The following is a 16,891-nucleotide window of genomic DNA, read 5'->3' as shown; positions in this document are numbered from 1 at the left end:
AGCACTGAACAGATAATCTGGACAGAAAATCAACAAAGAAGCATTCAATTTAAAAAGCACTTTAGACCAAATGCATCTGACAGATATTTACACAACATTTTATCCAACATCTGTGAAATACACATTCTTTTGTCTCATTTTGCCCCATGCCATGAAGACCGGGCTGTTAATTTATATTGTCAGGGTGAGGGAGACCACCTAGGGAGACCTGGCCTATCTGCTGCTGTTATCAGTTTAGAAACAAAAGGAAAGTCATGACTTTTGTTCTTTTTTATTATTTCTTTTTTCCATGACTCAGCTTCCCAGCTCAACTTTTCTTTTTGGCATAATGAGTTTGGAGTCCTGAGATTTTATTTCCCTTTCACAATGGTCAAGGTCACACCCTCTGTATTCAGGAAGGCTGGTCCACACCCGGAACCTGCCATCCCTGAGGCTTTTCAAATGCATACTGCAGTCTCTGACACCCTTTCACCATTGTAGACACTGAGGCCTTGGGGAGGCTGCAGCCCGTGCTCATGGGGACAATGCCAGGCTGGAACCCACATTTCTGACCCCAAAACTCCTGTTCCTTTCACTCACCCCACACCACCTCCTTGAGTCCAGAACATTGTCCTTGCCTGAGTCCTACCCTGAGGGACAGGGGTCAACCCAGCCACCAACACATCACACCCTGAGAAGGTCCTTTGAGCCCAGACAGGTTTGGAGAGCACAGAAGCCCTGGAAGCTCTGTGGAGGGGCTGCACATTTCTCTATTCAACACATACTCACCAGGTGGTCACCAGCAGAGATGCCACATGGCATGGAGCTCGCCTGGGCCAACAGGACAGGTGTGGGGCTGGGAGGCGTTCCCAGGGCACTGGTTGAAGCAGAGTTGTGGGGGAAAGTTGCAACAACCTCAGATCTGCTGTCAACACCTGGTCTCCCGCCCTCCGGGGCCACAGAACACTAAGCTTCCTGGATACTGAGGCTGTGTGGTGCCACGGGGGAGAAGAAATCTCAACGAGTTAAAAGGTTATTTTAAAAAAATATTGTGATCATGACTCACATAAACATGATGACACATTTCAGAGATGCTCTTTATCTCATTAATTAAGATGCTGCAACCAGTTCAAAGAGGAATTCAAATTACTACACTTACATAATTGATTAAAGAATGGGAAAAGGTGTTCATAAATAGATGCAAAATTGCCCCTTTCCCTGGAAGGTGAGGAGGAATCCATTGTCCTTCCAAAGATGAGAATTTGAACTTCTACCAATTCAAAGAGTTTTTGCATCGCTATCAATTATCTACAGCTTTGAGCAGTGGTCCCCAACCTTTTTGGCACTAGGAACTAGTTCCATGGAAGACGATTTTTCCACAGACCAGGATCGGGGGATGGCTTCGGGACAAAGCTCTTCCACCTCATGTCATTAGGCATTAGGGTCTCATAAAGAGTGTGCAACATAGACCGCATGAATCTGCAGTTTGCAATAGTGTTCGCTGCTATGAGAATCTAATGCTGCCACTGATCTGACAGGAGGTGGAGCTCAGGCAGTAATGCTCACTCACCCCTCTCCTCCTGCTATGTGGCCCAGTTCCTAACAGGCCATGAACCGGTTCCAGTGCATGACCCAGTTGTTGGGGACTCCTGGCGTATAGAGTTGTAAAATAGTTCAAAGAAAATGAAAGATGCAGAGCTCCATAGAATGAAATAACCTGGAAGAGTGTACAAGACGATGCCTTGCTTTCCATTGAAGGCACCTAGTAATCCTTTGGTCCATTTCAGTTTTTCTCAATGTTTCCTATAAACATGTATAACTGACTGACAGAAACAGATCCATAATATAGAGAAGATCCCTGTAAACCAACCAAAAAAATTCAAATATTCAATAGAGGAATAGGAAAGAGAATTGAACAGATGTTTTACAGAATATATCCAAAAGCCACTAAACGTTTGAAAAGATGTTGAACCACACTAGTCAACAGGGAAATGAAAATGAAAAACCACATGAGAGAAAGTCGTTCTGATTCCAGTAATGCTGGAGCAGCTAATATCAGACCAGTCCTTTGGCAGATGGCAATTATAAACACTGGAAAAACTGTAAGCACACACAACACATACACACCAATTGCAGGCATGGGAACATGAGCAAAAGTAGGCAAACACCAGTAAGGATTATTCCTTGAAATATTTGTCTGAAGTCACATCCCAGTGCATGTAACAGGTGCAGGTAGAGTTCAAGCAGGAAACTGCAGCCCTCCTGCTGAGGAGTGGGATGCAGGGCTGCATTTTCAGAGCAGCTGGAAATGAAGAGAAGATGTCCATAAAGGAGAAAGTCACTGAAGGGAAACCCCACAATCTGCAGGTAAACTCCACTGAAACCTCTGGCTGATCCCTTAGGTGTGCATGGGTAAGGAAAACTCCAAAGGGCCCAGCAGAAAGCAACACCTGTAAGGTTGAGAGAACTGAGATTCCAGCTACTGACACCTGCCAGGCAGACAGACTCTGGGGTTTGAATCAACTCAAGCTAACTGCTTCCTAACATTGAAAGAAACAATCAATGCTCTGCTAAGGAAGAATGCAAAACCCAACGTCAGTACCACATGTTATCAACAACATCAGGTGCACATCCAAAATTACCATGTATGCAAAGAAATACGAAAAGGTGATCCATAGTCAAAAGAAAAACAGGTCAATGGAGATCAACTCCAAGGTGACCTAGATGCAGACTCCGTTATCAGACAAGGACTTTAAAGAAGTTATGTTAAATATGTTCAAAGACTTAAAGGAAAATATGGTTGTAATGAGTGACTAGATGGGGAATCTCTCTAAGAAACTGAAAATATTTACAAGAACCGAATGAAAATTCTAGAACTGAAAATATGATTCTGAAATGAAAACCATCATTTGGCCAGGCACAGTGGCTCATGCCTGTAATCCTAGCACTTTGGGAGGCCAAAAAGGAAGCATCGCTTGATCCCAGGAGTTGGAGACCAGCCTGGGCAACATGGTGAAACCCCATCTCTATTTTATTAAAAAAGAAAAGAAAGAGAAAAATATTACTCAAGTTTAATAACAGATTGCTGCAGACATGAGAAGGAACTGAAAACTTAAAGGTGCATCAATAGAATATGTCAATTCTTTTTAATCCAATCCAAAGAAGAGAGAGAAAAATACTAAGAAATGAAAAGAGACTCATCCTGCTGGACAAGGTGAAGAAGCATTCCAAAACATGTGGAACTAGAGTCCAGAGGGGCATGTAATACTTCCATAGGAAAGGTCAACCCGAAGCTGTATGCAAATGTACCTGCATAGGCTGGTGTGGCAGGCTGATGACATCTCCCTGGCCAAATATATGCCCACCTGGAACCTCAGAATGTGACTGTATTTAGAAGTAGAGTCTTTACAAATTAGGGTAAGGACTTGAGATGATATCATACTAAATTTTGGATGGGTCCCAAGTCTAAAGACTCGTGTTCTCATGAGAGGAGAGGACCCAGACACACATGGAAGTAAGCCATATGAGGACAAAGGAGAAGATGAGGGGTATCAGGAGCCACCTGTGTTTGTCCACTTGCGTTACTGTAAAGAAATACATGAGGTTGGGTAACGTATAAGGGAAAGAGGTTGAATCGGCTCACAGTTCTGCAGGCTGTATAGAAAGCCTGGCACCAGCATCTGCTTCTGGCGAGGACCTCACAAAACTTGCAATCATAGCAGGAGAGCAGGTATGTCACATGGCAAGAATGGCAGCAAGAGGCTGAGGGGGTGTCCCAGACTCAAACAACTAGATTGTGTGTGAGCTCACTGGGGGAGAACTCCCTCATCACCAAGGGGATGATGCGAAATCATACATGAGGGATCTGCCCTCACGATCTAATCACCTCCTACCAGGCCCCACCTCCAACACTAGGAATCATATTTCAACATGAGATTTGGAGGGGACAAATATATAAATCATATCCTTCCACCCCGGGCACCCAAATCTCATGTCCTTCCCACTTTGCAAAATACAATCATGCCTTCTCAACAGTCCCCCAAAGCCTTACCTCTTTCCAAATCAACCCAAAATTCCCAAGATTCACGTCTCAGCTGAAGATGAGTCCCTTCCACCTATCAGCCTATGAAATCAAAGACAAATTACTGACTCCAAAAATACAATGAGAGTGCAGACATTGGGCTAAACAAGCCCATTCCAAAAGGGAGAAGTTGGCAAAAAGAAAGGATCTATATGCCCCATACAGGTCAGACATCTGGCAGGGCAGTCATTAAATCTTAAAGCTCCAAAGTAATCTCTTTTGACTTCATGGCCCATATCCAGGGCACAGTGGTGCAGGGGGTGGGCTCCCAAGGCCTTGGACAACTCTATCCCTGTGGCTTTGGAGGATGTAGCCCCTGTGGCTTCTCTCACAGGATAAAGTTGAGTGCCTGTGGCTTTTCCAGATTCAGGGTGCAAGCTGCCAGTGGATCTACCATCCTGGCGTCTGGAGGACAGTGGCCACTTTCCCACAGCTCCACTAGGCAGTGCCCTGGTCAGGACATTATATGGGGGTTCAACCCCACATTTCCTTTGGCACCGGTCTAGTAGAGGTTCTCTGTGAGGGCTCCATGCTGGCAGTAGGCTTCTCTCTGGACACCTAGGCTTTCTCATACATTTCTGAAATCTAGAGGGAAGATGCCAAGCCTCCTTCACTCTTGCATTCTGAGGCCCTACAGGCTTAACACCAGGTGGAAGTCACCAAGGCTTGTAGTGGCTTGCACTCTCCAAAGAAGCAAACTAAGCTATTCTTGGGGCCCTTTGAGCCAAGGCTGGAGTCAGAGCAGCCAGGATGTGGAAAGCAGTGTCCCAAGGCTGAACAGGAAGCAGTGCCATGGGCATGGCCCACAAAACCATTCTTTCCTCATTGGCCTCTGGGCCTGTGAGGGGAAAGACCACCTCAGAGATTTCTGAAATGCCTTCAAGGCCTTTTTGCCTTTGTTCTGGATATGAGCACTTAGCTCCCTTTAGTTATGCTAATCTCTCTAGCAAGTGGCTGATCCACAGCCTGCTTATATTTCTCTCCTGAAAATACCTTTTGTTTTCTAACACATGGCCAGACTGTGAATTTTCCAAATTTTTTATGCTCTGCTCCCTTTGTTGATGAAAAAAGCCAAACTCTATGAAATACTTGAAGACATTGATTCTGAGCCAAATGTGAGAGCCATGAATGGTGGCATGGCCTCAAAGGGTCCTGAGAACATGTGTGCAAGGTGGTTGGGTTACAGCTTGGTTTATGTTTTAGGGAGACATAACACGTCAATCAAAACATGTAAAGTATACATTGGTGTGGTTTGGAATGGCAGAACAGTTCAAAGTGGGGAATATCAAATCACAGGTAGAGTTGAAGATTTTCTGATTGGCAATTGGTTGAAAAAGTTAAATACCTAAAAAGTTGAAGTCAGCAGAAAGTAACACTTAAGATAAAGGGGGTTGTGGAAGCCCAGGTTCTTCTTACGTAGATGAAGCCTCCAGGTTTCAGAAAGAAGAGATGATAAATGTCTCTCATCAGACCCTAAAAGGTGCCAGACTCAGATAAATCTCTCCTGAATCAGGAAGAGACCTGGAAAGGGATGAAGATTCTCTACAGAATATAAATTTCCTCCACAAGAGACAGCTTTGCAGGGCCATTCCAAAATGTGTCAGAGAAATATATTCTGGGATAAAATACTTTAATTTCCTTCCTTGCCTGCCAACTGTCATGTGATGCTATACCAGAGTCAGGTTAGAATTTGATATCTTATTGCTACAAAGAGTCTGCTTTGTCAGTCTTAAGCTCCCTGTTTTAGTGTTAATACTGGTCAGCTGAGCCTAAACTCCAAAAGGGGGAGGTTACAGTGAGGTACCTCCAACTCCTCCCCTTCCTGTCATGGCCTGAACTGGTTTTTCAGGTTTCTTTGGAATGCCCTTGGATTAGCATTTCATTTTTTCATTTACACCTTTTAAATATAAGTTCCAACTTTAAGTCATTTCTTTGCTTCCCTATTTTATAGACTATTAGGAGCAACCAGGTCACATCTTAGAAATGTCTGCTTAGAAATGTCTTCCACCAGATGCCCCAAGTCATCACTCTTAAGGTCAAACTTCCACAGATCCCTAGGGCATGAACACGATGCATCCAAGTTGTGTCTTAGGATTTAACAAGGGTGACCTTTACCCTAGTTCCCAATAACTTCCTCATTTCCATCTGAGATTTCATCAGCCTGGCTTTTGCAGTCCATATGTCTATCAGCATTTTGGTGACAACCATTCAATCAGTCTCTAAGAAATTCCAAACTTTCCCTCATCTTCCTGTCCTCTGAGTCCCCCAAATTCTTCTAACCTCTCTGCCTGTTACCTAATTCCAAAGCTGCTTCCACATTTTCAGGAATCTTTATAGCAATGTTCCACTCCTCAATTCCAATTTTCTGTGTTAGTTTGTGTTACTAGAAGAAGAAAAAAAATACACGAGGCTGGTAATTTATAAAGAAAAGAGGTTTGCGCCAGGCATTGTGGCTCATACCTGTAATTCCAGCATTTTGGGAGGCCAAAGCAGGAGGATCACTTGAGCTCAGAAGTTTGAGACCAGCCTGGGCAACATAGTGAGAACTTGTCTTGAAAAGACCAGAAGAAGGGAAGGGTGGGGGAGGGTGGAGCAGGGCAGGGGAGGGCAGAAGTGCAGGGCAGAAGGGAAGCACAGGGCAGAAGGGAAGGGCAGGGAAGGAAGAAGAGAAGGAAGGAAGGGAGGTTTAATTAGCTCACAGCTCTGCAGGCCATTCCAGAAACATGGCCCTGGCATCTGCTTCTGGCGAGGCCCCGGGGAGATTGCAATCACGGCAGAAGGCGAAGGGGAAGCGGGCATGTCACATGGTAAGAGGGAGCAAGAGAAGAGAAGTGGCATGTCCCAGACTTTTAAACAACCAGTTGTCACATGGACTAACTGAGGGAGAACTCATTCATCACCTGGGGGATGGTGCTAAACCATTCATGAGGGGTCCAGCCCTGTGATCTAATCACCTCCCACCAGGCCCCACCTCCAACACTGGGCATCACATCTCAACATGAAATTCGGAGGGACACATGTCCAACCCATTTCACCACAGGAAGCTGAAAGAGGCGGAGGGTCCTCCCCTGGAGCACTCAGAGACAGCCACCAACACCTTGATCTCCAACACTTGATCTCAGACTCCTGACTTCCAGAACTCTGAAGAAATTAATTTTTGTTGTTTTAAGCCACGTTTGTGATATTTTGTTACAGCGGCCACAGCACGGATGTAGCTGGTAACAGAGTTCTCTAGCCTCCAAAATACAAGCCTGGGGTAAATAACTATTGAATTTGACCACATGGAAATCAGGAAGAATGTAATAAGCATCATCAATAGACGAGATGACCTGGGAGATCGTGGCAAGTTTACAGCTGATCGGAAGTTGGCAACCAAAAAATCCTGTCTTGCAAATTGCCAGGAAATTGCCACAAAAACCTTTAGAAAACACGGTTAGAGAAAAGATGGAGAAATCCCGATGACTCCCTGGTTTCTGAAGAGGTGCTTAGGCATTTAAGTGAGGCTGACGAGACTCCACACTGTACCCTTCAGAAGGGCAGACACTCATGAGATCGCCAACCACGGCTCCCTCGCTGGGAGGCAGACAATGAGCTGGAGGCGGCGGCCACAGTTTAAACTAGGTGGACAAAGAAGGGTCAGCACCGGGACTTGCAGGAGGCCCTGGGAAGGAGCAGGCGGCAGTGGGGCCTGGACAGCCCTGGGGAAAGGAGGTTACTTGGAGGAGACCAGGGGCTTGCATTTGGGCCAAAACCAAGGACAAGAGGTCAGCTGGTCCCAGGGAACTCTGGAGCCCAGCACCCCACCATGGGTGCAGGGGCCTGACAACCCCACAGAGGGCTGTGGGCACCGGGCACCAGCCTGCGGGGGGTCTGAAGGCTGCTGCCCAGCCACACATGTCCTGGTCCTGAACAAAGGGTCCAAGAGGCACCTGCAAACCCGCCCTTCTGAGAGCAGCCTCTTAGCCTCAGCTGGTGTTGGCCCCTGGTCACCACACATGCCCTGACAGTGGGGCCTCGCCTCAGAAAGGGGACCCACATTTGTATTTTCTGTCTGATCCTTGACACAGTGCTGACACCAAAGACCAAACCCTAATCTTGGTTCACATACTCTGCAAAGAAATAACTAAGACTAGTTCTTCCGGAGGTCAGTTTTAGAACATGTTTATTCTAACTCTGCCTTATCTCTATGCACCAAGAAAAATATCTGCATGTCTGTAGTAAAATGGGAAGGTACCTTCATTTTGTCTGTATACTAAAGAAAACTTTTAAAATATCTCACATTTTAAAACTTGGATGTGAGTTTTGGATGCTTATAACATTTTCCATAATAGATCATTTTAATGATGAAGTCAGAGTCTTCTGATAGAAAGCAGATCAATGGATTCCTGGCAATCAGGGAGGCATTCACTGCAAAGGGGAGAGACTCTTCTCGTTACAACTGTTCATCTGGATTACGGTGGTGGTTGCATGACTCTGCATTTGTTGAAACTTACATATAACAGGATGCATTATACTGAATGTAAACTACACTTGAATAAATATGACTTTTAAAACTTAAAAAAGTTGGGGAGTGGTTCACTGCCCCGGCTTGTGGCCCCCCTGACCACACTGCCTGGCCAGCCAGCCCCCACCCCAAACAGCACTTGCCTCCAGCATCCCAACAGCCTCGTGACCCCCAGTTTTGTCAGCCCCGGGCCGCTCTGCACCCTCAGGAGTGCAGCCATCCGGGAGCAGCTGGATGGAGATGTGGAGCCTGAGACTGGTGCTGCATCACGTCCTCCTGCCCCCACGAGCCACACACAGACGTCAAAGCTGCACTGTCCTCACACACGCTGCCCCCACCCACCCTGGTAGGGCCACTCCAGGCCTGGGGCAGGAGGGCAGGCTCTCCTCTGCCTGAATAAGCGTACGTGCACACACACCCCAGCACACACACACACACACTGACACACACAGGTGTGTAGAACTGAGACACAGCCCGTTCTCATGCAGTCTAGCCCCTGTCACTGAGGGAAAGGGGCAGCACTGTGGGGGCACGGGAGGGGCAGCTGGACACAGAGCCAGGCCCTGGTGAAGGCCCAGGCCACTGGGGGAGACTGCCAGCATGGCTGGGCGTGAAGGCCAGAAGAGGGCAGGAGGGGCTGGGGCACTGTGCCTGTTGGGCTTAGGTGGGAACACGCCGGGCAGGAGAGGAACAGCCCGGCCCCTCACACAGGAAGGGGTGGGGTCAAGGGCAATTTCTGGAGGCCAGGGCAGGGCCACCACCCCAAGGAAAAGCAGAGCAGGGTGAGAACGGACATGGGACTCGGAGCTGAGCAGGCCTGGTGGGCCCCAGGAGGGAGACACAGAGGACTGGGGGATCTCAAGATTGGCAGAGGCCAGAGATGGAGCCCCAACTGGGACTGAACCTGGGCTTATGGGAGCTGCAGGTGACCTGTTCTCCTTCCTGGGGGCCCACCCTGCCCAGCCCCTGCAAGCCAGCACAGCTTGGGGCATTGGGTAGAACCGGGAGAGAGCAGGCCGGGCACTGAGGCCTCTGCCCCAAATGCTCACAGCCTGGGGAAAATGAGCAGGTAGATGGGGGCGGGGGCAAGTGGAGCCCCAGCCACACCCACACAGTTCACACAGACACACCGGGGCCGGAGGGGGCAGGAGGCTCGCCATCCCTGCGTGGTTTCTCTCCTAATCTCACCTGGGTTTCTACCACACTTCATGTAGGTGATATTTAACTCTTAGTCCACGAGATTGTGGATTAAGAGTTGGTGCTGGAAGGGGTTAGACACCTTGGAGGTGTTGCTATGAGACGCAGGGATTTTGCATGTGAGAAGGACATGATTATGGGGGGAGCGGAGGGCAAACTGTCATGGGTTAAAATGTGTTCCCTATAAATTCATGTGTTGAAGTCCTAACCCCCAGGACCTCAGAATGTGACCTTGTTCGGAAACAGAGTCTTTGCAGGTGCAGTCAAGTTCAGATGAGGTCACTCTGGAGTAGGGCGAGCCTCTGACCTGATATGACTGCTGCCCTCATCAAAAGGGGGCATCTGGGCACAGACAGCAGGTGGGGAGAACGCCCTGTGAAGACAGCGCTGCTCCCACAAGCCAGGAGCGGCAGAGACGGCCGGCAACGCCCAGCAGCCAGGAGAGAGCCTGGGACAGAGTCTCCCGTGACACAGAGGAGTCAGCCTCACTGAGGCCTCCATCCCAGATGCCCGCCCTCCAGAAGCAGGACAGAATAAACTTCTGTTGTTTAAGCCACGCAGTCTTGGGTGCCGTGTTGCCAGGGCCGCAGCTAACAGATACGGGTGTTGTCCTGAGCCGCCAGCCCCACAGGCTGCACGAGAACTCCCTGCCCCAGCCCAGCACAGTCTCCCCGGCCCCCTGGGTGAGCCATGGGCAGTGTGGGGCCCCTCACTCCATCCTCCCCCAGTCTGGGAGGTTGAGCCCATAATGAGTTCCATGGGGTGAAGCCAGAGCCAGAGGCTGGGAGCCAACTGGGAGTGCACGGCCGGAGGATGGATTTCCCCAGGGACCCACATGTGTACCTCCACCTGCCTCCTAGACATTCTCTCTGAGGGCACGGCTGGTGCCAGCTCGGGGATCCAGCGGGGACACAAGGGAGGGATGGATCCTTGTGGAGAGCACATTTAGTAGGAGGAACATGATTTCCCCTCGAAGTGTCCATTGTGCATTCTGCCTATTCCATTCCGGATACTTCCTCTTCCATGCTGGATGCTTCCTGTTTCATTCTGGAAGCTTCCCTCTCCATGCTGGACACTTCCTGTGTGACACCTCCTCAGGCTTTTGGTCTGCCCAGTCCCTCTGCCTTCATCCTGTCCCCTCCTACCTCCTACCTCCACATCAGTCCTTGCCCAGCTCCTCCCTCTCTCCAGAGCTTCCGCCTGGCAAGGTCCCTGCTGAACTCAGTCCAGGCTCCCCCAGCACAGGTAGGACCCTTGCGCTTGCCCTTGACCCTCCCCACCTTGCATAATGCCATCACCCCCAGGCATTAGGGAGACCCCATTTCTCTCTCTACTGCTGGCCCAGTGGCCCTGGAGTCCCACTGCAACTCGGGTGTGCCCTGCCCCTAGCAAGGCCATCCCCTCTGCTCAGTCCCAGGGCCCTGTTCACTACTCCTTCCCCTCACCTGCACCACAGGCTCTGGCCGACTCTGCCCAGGCCCTGAATGGCTCCCCTCTGCTGGTACACTGCCCTGCACCACCTCAGCTTCAATGTGTTCATCCACCTGTCCCATGTCCCCTCGGTCCCCAGGGGCAGAGCTGGTGGCCCTGGTTCCTGGCAGTCCATCTGGTTCCTTCTGGAGCGCCAGCCTCAGGGGTCTTCCTGCCCAGAGTCCACTCGAACCAGCCCTGGAACCCTCCTGGCCTCAAGCACACGTTTCCCCTGTAGCCCGACCCACCCCTGCCTGTGAGCTCAGCCCAGAGCCCTGGAGCGCCTTCCCTTCTCCATCCCAACTCGCCCTTGCCAGCTGCTCAGCGGGATGGGCTGACACTCCCCTCCCTGCACCATGAGTAAGAGCCACCTGGGGAGACGCCCAGGCAAAAGCAGCCACCAGGGCCCAGTGGGGGCCAGAAGGCTCAGGTGAGAGGTCCTGGTATTAAGAGGCTGAGACCATGGGCGGAATGGGCATGATCCTTGCCAGTCTCAGTCCAGCCCCAGGGAATCAGGGACAGAGAAAAGAGCAGCGCACAAGGTCCAGGCGCCCCACCTTCTCCCGTGAGTAAGGGGCACCCACCACCCCCGTCCCCACACACCCAGGAGGCAGCCTCGGCTGTGTCTGGACTCCCCCTCGCCCTCTGACACACAAACCACCAGAAGAAAAGGGAACTTCAGGAAGTAAGCAGTGCCCCCGGTTTCAATCCTGTTCTTAGTCTTTGCAGGGTGCAGGGGTGGAGTTCCCACCTCTGGGGACCTGGGACCTGAGCTGTGATTTCCTAGGAGGACAAATAGCGGCTGACAGTGGGGGCGGGGCCGCCCACATGAACCGCGACAGAGCAGGAAGGGCTGAGACCCCCACCTCGATGAGTGGGGTCAGCACAGGGCAGGAGCACAGGCTTCGGAGAAGGACAGAGCCTGGGGCCAGCCGTGGGTCTCCTGGACCTGAGCTGCTCAACAGGCTGCAAGAGGCTGGGGAGACGCTGGGGCGAGGCTGGCACCACACGGAGGCCCAAGCAGAGCCAGCATGGCGGAGGTGGGCAGGCTTCAGGCACAGATGCCCACCCAGTGCCAGACGACGGGGCCCGCGGGCAGGGGCTTCCCAGCCAACAGGGCAGGACACACTAGAGGCTGACTGAGGCCTCCAGGACCACCGGGCTGGGATCACGAGGAACATGACGGGATGTGGCAGAGCCGGCCGTGGAGCGATGCTAGGATGGCCAGGACTGACTTGAGCTGAGGAGGCAGCAGAGCGAGGGAGGAGGAGAAGCCCCAGGGAGGGGTTGTCCAGGCCGGCAGCATCACCGGAGCCCAGGGCAGGGTCAGCAGTGCTGGCCGTGGGGCCCTCTTCTCAGCCAGGACCAAGTACAGCAGGTGAGATGGGAGCAGAGCAGGGAGGGTGATGTGGCAGCAGGACGGGAGGGTGGAAGTGAAGGATCCCAGAGGCAGAGGCAGGGACAGGGGACGGACAGGGGCTGGGCTCAGAGCCAGTTGACGGGGCTGGGGCACCTGCTGGTGGGGAGCAGGGCTGTGGTCAGCAGCGGAGAGGAGGGGAGAGCTGTGCTGAGTGCATGGGCGGGAGGAGGGAAGAGCCCAGGGAGGCCCAGGGAGGCCCAGAAAGGCCCAGAAAGGCCCAGAGCACAGCAGGCCTGGGGTGAGAGAAGGGGCTGAGGCTCCATGGGTTCCAGGAGCTGACCCAGCAGAGCAGAGGCCACTGAGCTGAGGTTCAGGAGAGGCTTCCAGAGCAGGAGCAGTGCCGGGACGGGAGGATCCAGGAGCTCAGCCAGGAGGGGGACATGGGCAAGGGTCTCTACTGGGGAGACCTGACTGGACACAGGGGTCTTCACAGCAAAGGGAACAAGCCAAGTGCTGCAAAAACAAAAATGAGGCCAGAAAAAAGAGCCCACACCTGGACAGAGGGTGCCAGGACAGGCAGGGGGCAACAGTGGTCTGAGTGACGTTGCTGCCCCGGGTTCAGGGAGGGTAGAATGAGCAGGAGGCAGACATTGGAGCTCAGGGGACCAGGACCGAGCAGCCGCAGGTGCACAGGGCAGGTGGGGGCAGGAGGAGCAGGAGGCAGCTCCTGAAGCTCAGGGGACCAGGACAGAGCATCTGAAAGTAAACAGGGGCCAGTGGGGTGACAGGGTGAGCAGGGGGCAGCTCCTGGAGCTCAGGGGACCAGGACCGAGCAGCCGCAGGTGACCAGGGGCTGGTGAGGGCCAGGATGAGCAGGGAGCAGCTCCTGGAGCTCTCAGAGCCAGGGCAGAGCCGTCGCAGGTGAGAAGGGTTCAGTGAGAGATGAGCAAGCAGGGGCAGCTCCAGGAGCTCTGGAAACCAGGGCTGAGCAGCCGCAGGTGAGCAGGGGCAGGTGGGAGGCAGGACGCGCAGGGGGTAGCCTCTGGAGCTCAGGGAACCAGGGCAGAACAGCCTCAGGTAAGCAAGGCAGTGGGGAGACAGGAGGAGCAGGGGGCAGCTCCTGGAGCTCAGGGGACGAGGACAGAGCAGCCGCAAGTGAGCAGGGGCAGGTGGGAGGCAGGACGCGCAGGGGGTAGCCTCTGGAGCTCAGGGAGTCAGGGCAGAATAGCCTCAGGTGAGCAAGGCAGGTGGGAGACAGGGGGAGCAGGGGACAGATTCTAGAGCTCAGGGGATGAGGGGAGGGCATCGGAAGGTGAGCAGGGGCTGGTGGGAGGCAGGACGTGCAAGGGCCAGCCCGTGGAGCTCAGAGAACCAGGGCAGAGCAGTCTCAGATGAGCAGGGCTCAGGGGGAGGTGGGCAGCAGGGGGCAGCTCCTGGAGCTCAGGGGACCGGGGCAGAGCAGCCGCAGGTGAGCCGGGGCTGGTGGGAGGCAGGACGAGCAGGGGGCAGCCCCTGGAGCTCAGGCAGCCAGGGCAGATCATCCACAAGTGAGCAGGGGCTAGTAGGAAGCAGGAGGAGCAGGGGGCAGCTTCTGGAGCTCAGAGCACCAGGGCACAGCAGCCTCAGGTGAGGAGGGGTAGGTGGGAGGCAGAATGAGCAGGGGGCAACCCCGGGAGCTCAGGGGACAAAGCAAGAGCATCAGAAGGTGAGCAGGACTGAGGCTCTGGCCTCAGGGAGCCAGGGCGGAGCAGCTACAGGTGAGCAGGGCCGGTGGGAAGCAGGGGGAGCAGGTGGGCAGCCCCTGGAGCTCAGAGAGCCAAGGCAGATCACCCACACTTGAGCAGCGGCTGGTGGGAAGCAGGAGAAGCAAGGGACAGGCACTGGAGCTCAGAGGACCAGGGCAGAGCAGATGCAGGTGAACAGGGCTGGTGAGAGGCAGGACAAGCAGGTGACAAGCACTAGAGCTCAGGGCACAGCAGCCACAGGTGAGCAGGCTGGTGGGAGGGAGCACTCAGCTTCTACACGTTGGCAGGATCTAGGCAGTTGCTGGCAGCTGACAGTTGAGGGCTGGTGAAAGCACAGTGCAGCCTCCTGCTGCAGGGAAGGGGGTGTGAGCCCATCCCACTGAGCACCTGGCAAGGGTGAGCTAGGATGGAGAAGGGAAGGCATTCCAGGACTCAGGGCTCAGCTCACAGGCAGGGGCAGGTCTGGATGCAGGGGAACAAGTGCTGAGACCAGGGCTGGCCCCAGTGGACCCTGGGCAGGAAGGCCACTGAGGCTGGCGCTCCAGAAGGAACAAGATGGGCTGCCAGGAGCCAGGGCCACCAGCACAATGAAGCTGAGTGGAGGTGGTGCAGGGCAGTGCACCAGCACAGGGGAGACAGAGGGGCCCATTCAGGGCCTGGGCAGAGTTGGCCAGAGCCCGTGGTACAGGTGAGGGGAACGGGTAGTGAGCAGGGCCCTGGGGCTGAGCAGAGGGGATGGCCTGGCTGGGGGCAGGGCACTTACCTTCCTCAGAGGTCAGGGCACACCTGACCTGCAGTGGGACTCCAGGGCCACTGGGCCAGCGGCAGAGAGAAATGGGGCCTCCCTGTGGCCTGAGGGTCCTGGCGCCATGCAAGGTGGGGAGGGCCAAGGGCAGCTGCAAGGCTCCTACCTGTGCTGGGGGGACTGGGCTGAGCCCAGCAGGGACCTTGCCAGGGGAAGCTCTGGAGAGGGAGGAGGTGGGCTGGTGGCCAAGAAGGCCAGGCCAGGGCTGGGAGGGTGAGGGTGTGGTGACGCAGCCTCCGGAAGTAACGCAGGACACTGGGGAGGCATGGGGCATCAATGCACTCAGGGCCCTGACCTGGGATGGTGCACACTGGGGCTAAGGGGAAAGGGGGTAGACGCTGAGGAGGGGGTTCCCAGGGGGCTATTCCAAGGCAGGAGGTTCCGGGGCCCTGGGGCTGAGAGTGCTGACCCTATGCAGTGTCTGGCCCCTCTGCTGCACAGAAAAACAGGGCCCTGGAGGGCAGACGGCAGGCTACGACCAGGGCCCTGGGCAAGTCAGGCCCACTCACTAGGGGAGGGCCACGCTGGGGCGGCAGGGTCAGGGGCTTCAGGGGCCTCGGGGGACCCACGAGAAGCCATCTGAGAACAGTGGCCACTGGTCAAGCCAGGCACCCATAAAAGGCTGGAGTGGGGCCGACGGGCATGAGCCGTTCCTGAGGTGGCACCGATGGCCAGAGCCGAGGCCAAGCTAGAGGCCCTGGGCCGTGCTGACTCCCTGCAGACACAGAGCACTAACCCGGCTGCCCAGCCCCGCCTCCTAGGCTGCAGGGGTGCCTGCCGAAGGGTACCGCAGGGCCGCCGCTCCTGCAAGCCTTCTGGGGCAGGCTGGGCCTGACCTTGCCTTTGGGGCATGGAGGGGGCCAAGGTGAGGCAGGTGGCACCAGCCAGGTGCACACTCAATGCCCGGGAGCCCAGACACTGGACCCTCGCTGAGAGACAAGAATGGAGGGGCCTCTGCGCCCTGGGCCCAGCTCTGTCCCACACCACGTAGTCACATGGCGCCACCTCTCTTGCAGCCTCCACCAAGGGCCCATTGGTCTTCCCCCTGGCGCCCTCCTCCAGGAGCACCTCCCAGAGCACAGCGGCTCTGGGCTGCCTGGTCAAGGACTACTTCCCCGAACCTGTGACCGTGTCTTGGAACTCAGGCGCCCTGACCAGCGGCGTGCACACCTTCCCGGCTGTCCTACAGTCCTCAGGGCTCTACTCCCTCAGCAGCATGGTGACCGTGCCCTCCAGCAGCTTGGGCACCCAGACCTACACCTGCAATGTTGTTCATGAGCCCAGCAACACCAAGGTGGACAAGAGAGTTGGTGAGAGGCCAGCGAGGGAGGGGGGGTGTTTCCTGGAAGCCAGGCTCAGCCCTCCTGCCTGGACAAACCCTGGCTGCGCAGCCCCAGCCCAGGGCAGCAGGGCAGGACCTGTCGGTCTCCTCACCCAGAGGCCTCTGCCCACCCCACTCATGCTCAGGGAGAGGGTCTTCTGGCTCTTTCCACCAGACTCGGGGCAGCCACAGGCTGGATGCCCCTACCCCAGGCCCTGCACACACAGGGGCAGGTGCTGGGCTCAGACCTGCCAAGAGCCATATCTGGGAGGACCCTGCCCTGACCTAAGCCCACCCCAAAGGCCAAACTCCACTCCCTCATTTCAGACACCTTATCGCCTCCCACATCCCAGTAACTGACAATCTTCTCTCTGCAGAGCTCCCATGTCGTTCCACGTGCCCACCGTGCCCAGGTAAGCCAGCCCCGGC

The 16,891-nt window shown here is 54.3% G+C and overlaps 2 gene segments (V, D, J or C); both read left to right on the top strand.

Annotated features, from left to right (window-relative positions):
* LOC104673311 overlaps positions 1-16,891 on the top strand; it is a 191,967-nt gene that overhangs the window by 149,349 nt on the left and 25,727 nt on the right.
* The window catches only part of LOC104674290, a 168,727-nt gene that overhangs the window by 150,850 nt on the left and 986 nt on the right, over positions 1-16,891 (top strand). Inside the window, 2 exon segments of the C gene segment in view lie at positions 16,158-16,451; positions 16,840-16,875. Coding sequence covers positions 16,158-16,451; positions 16,840-16,875 — 330 coding nt within the window.

This window comes from Rhinopithecus roxellana, chromosome 5, assembly GCF_007565055.1.
Source record: "Rhinopithecus roxellana isolate Shanxi Qingling chromosome 5, ASM756505v1, whole genome shotgun sequence".
NCBI classification, from domain to species: Eukaryota; Metazoa; Chordata; class Mammalia; order Primates; family Cercopithecidae; genus Rhinopithecus; species Rhinopithecus roxellana.
The sequence above is the reverse complement of the archived record's forward strand: the minus strand, read 5'-3'. Positions and strand labels throughout refer to the sequence as shown.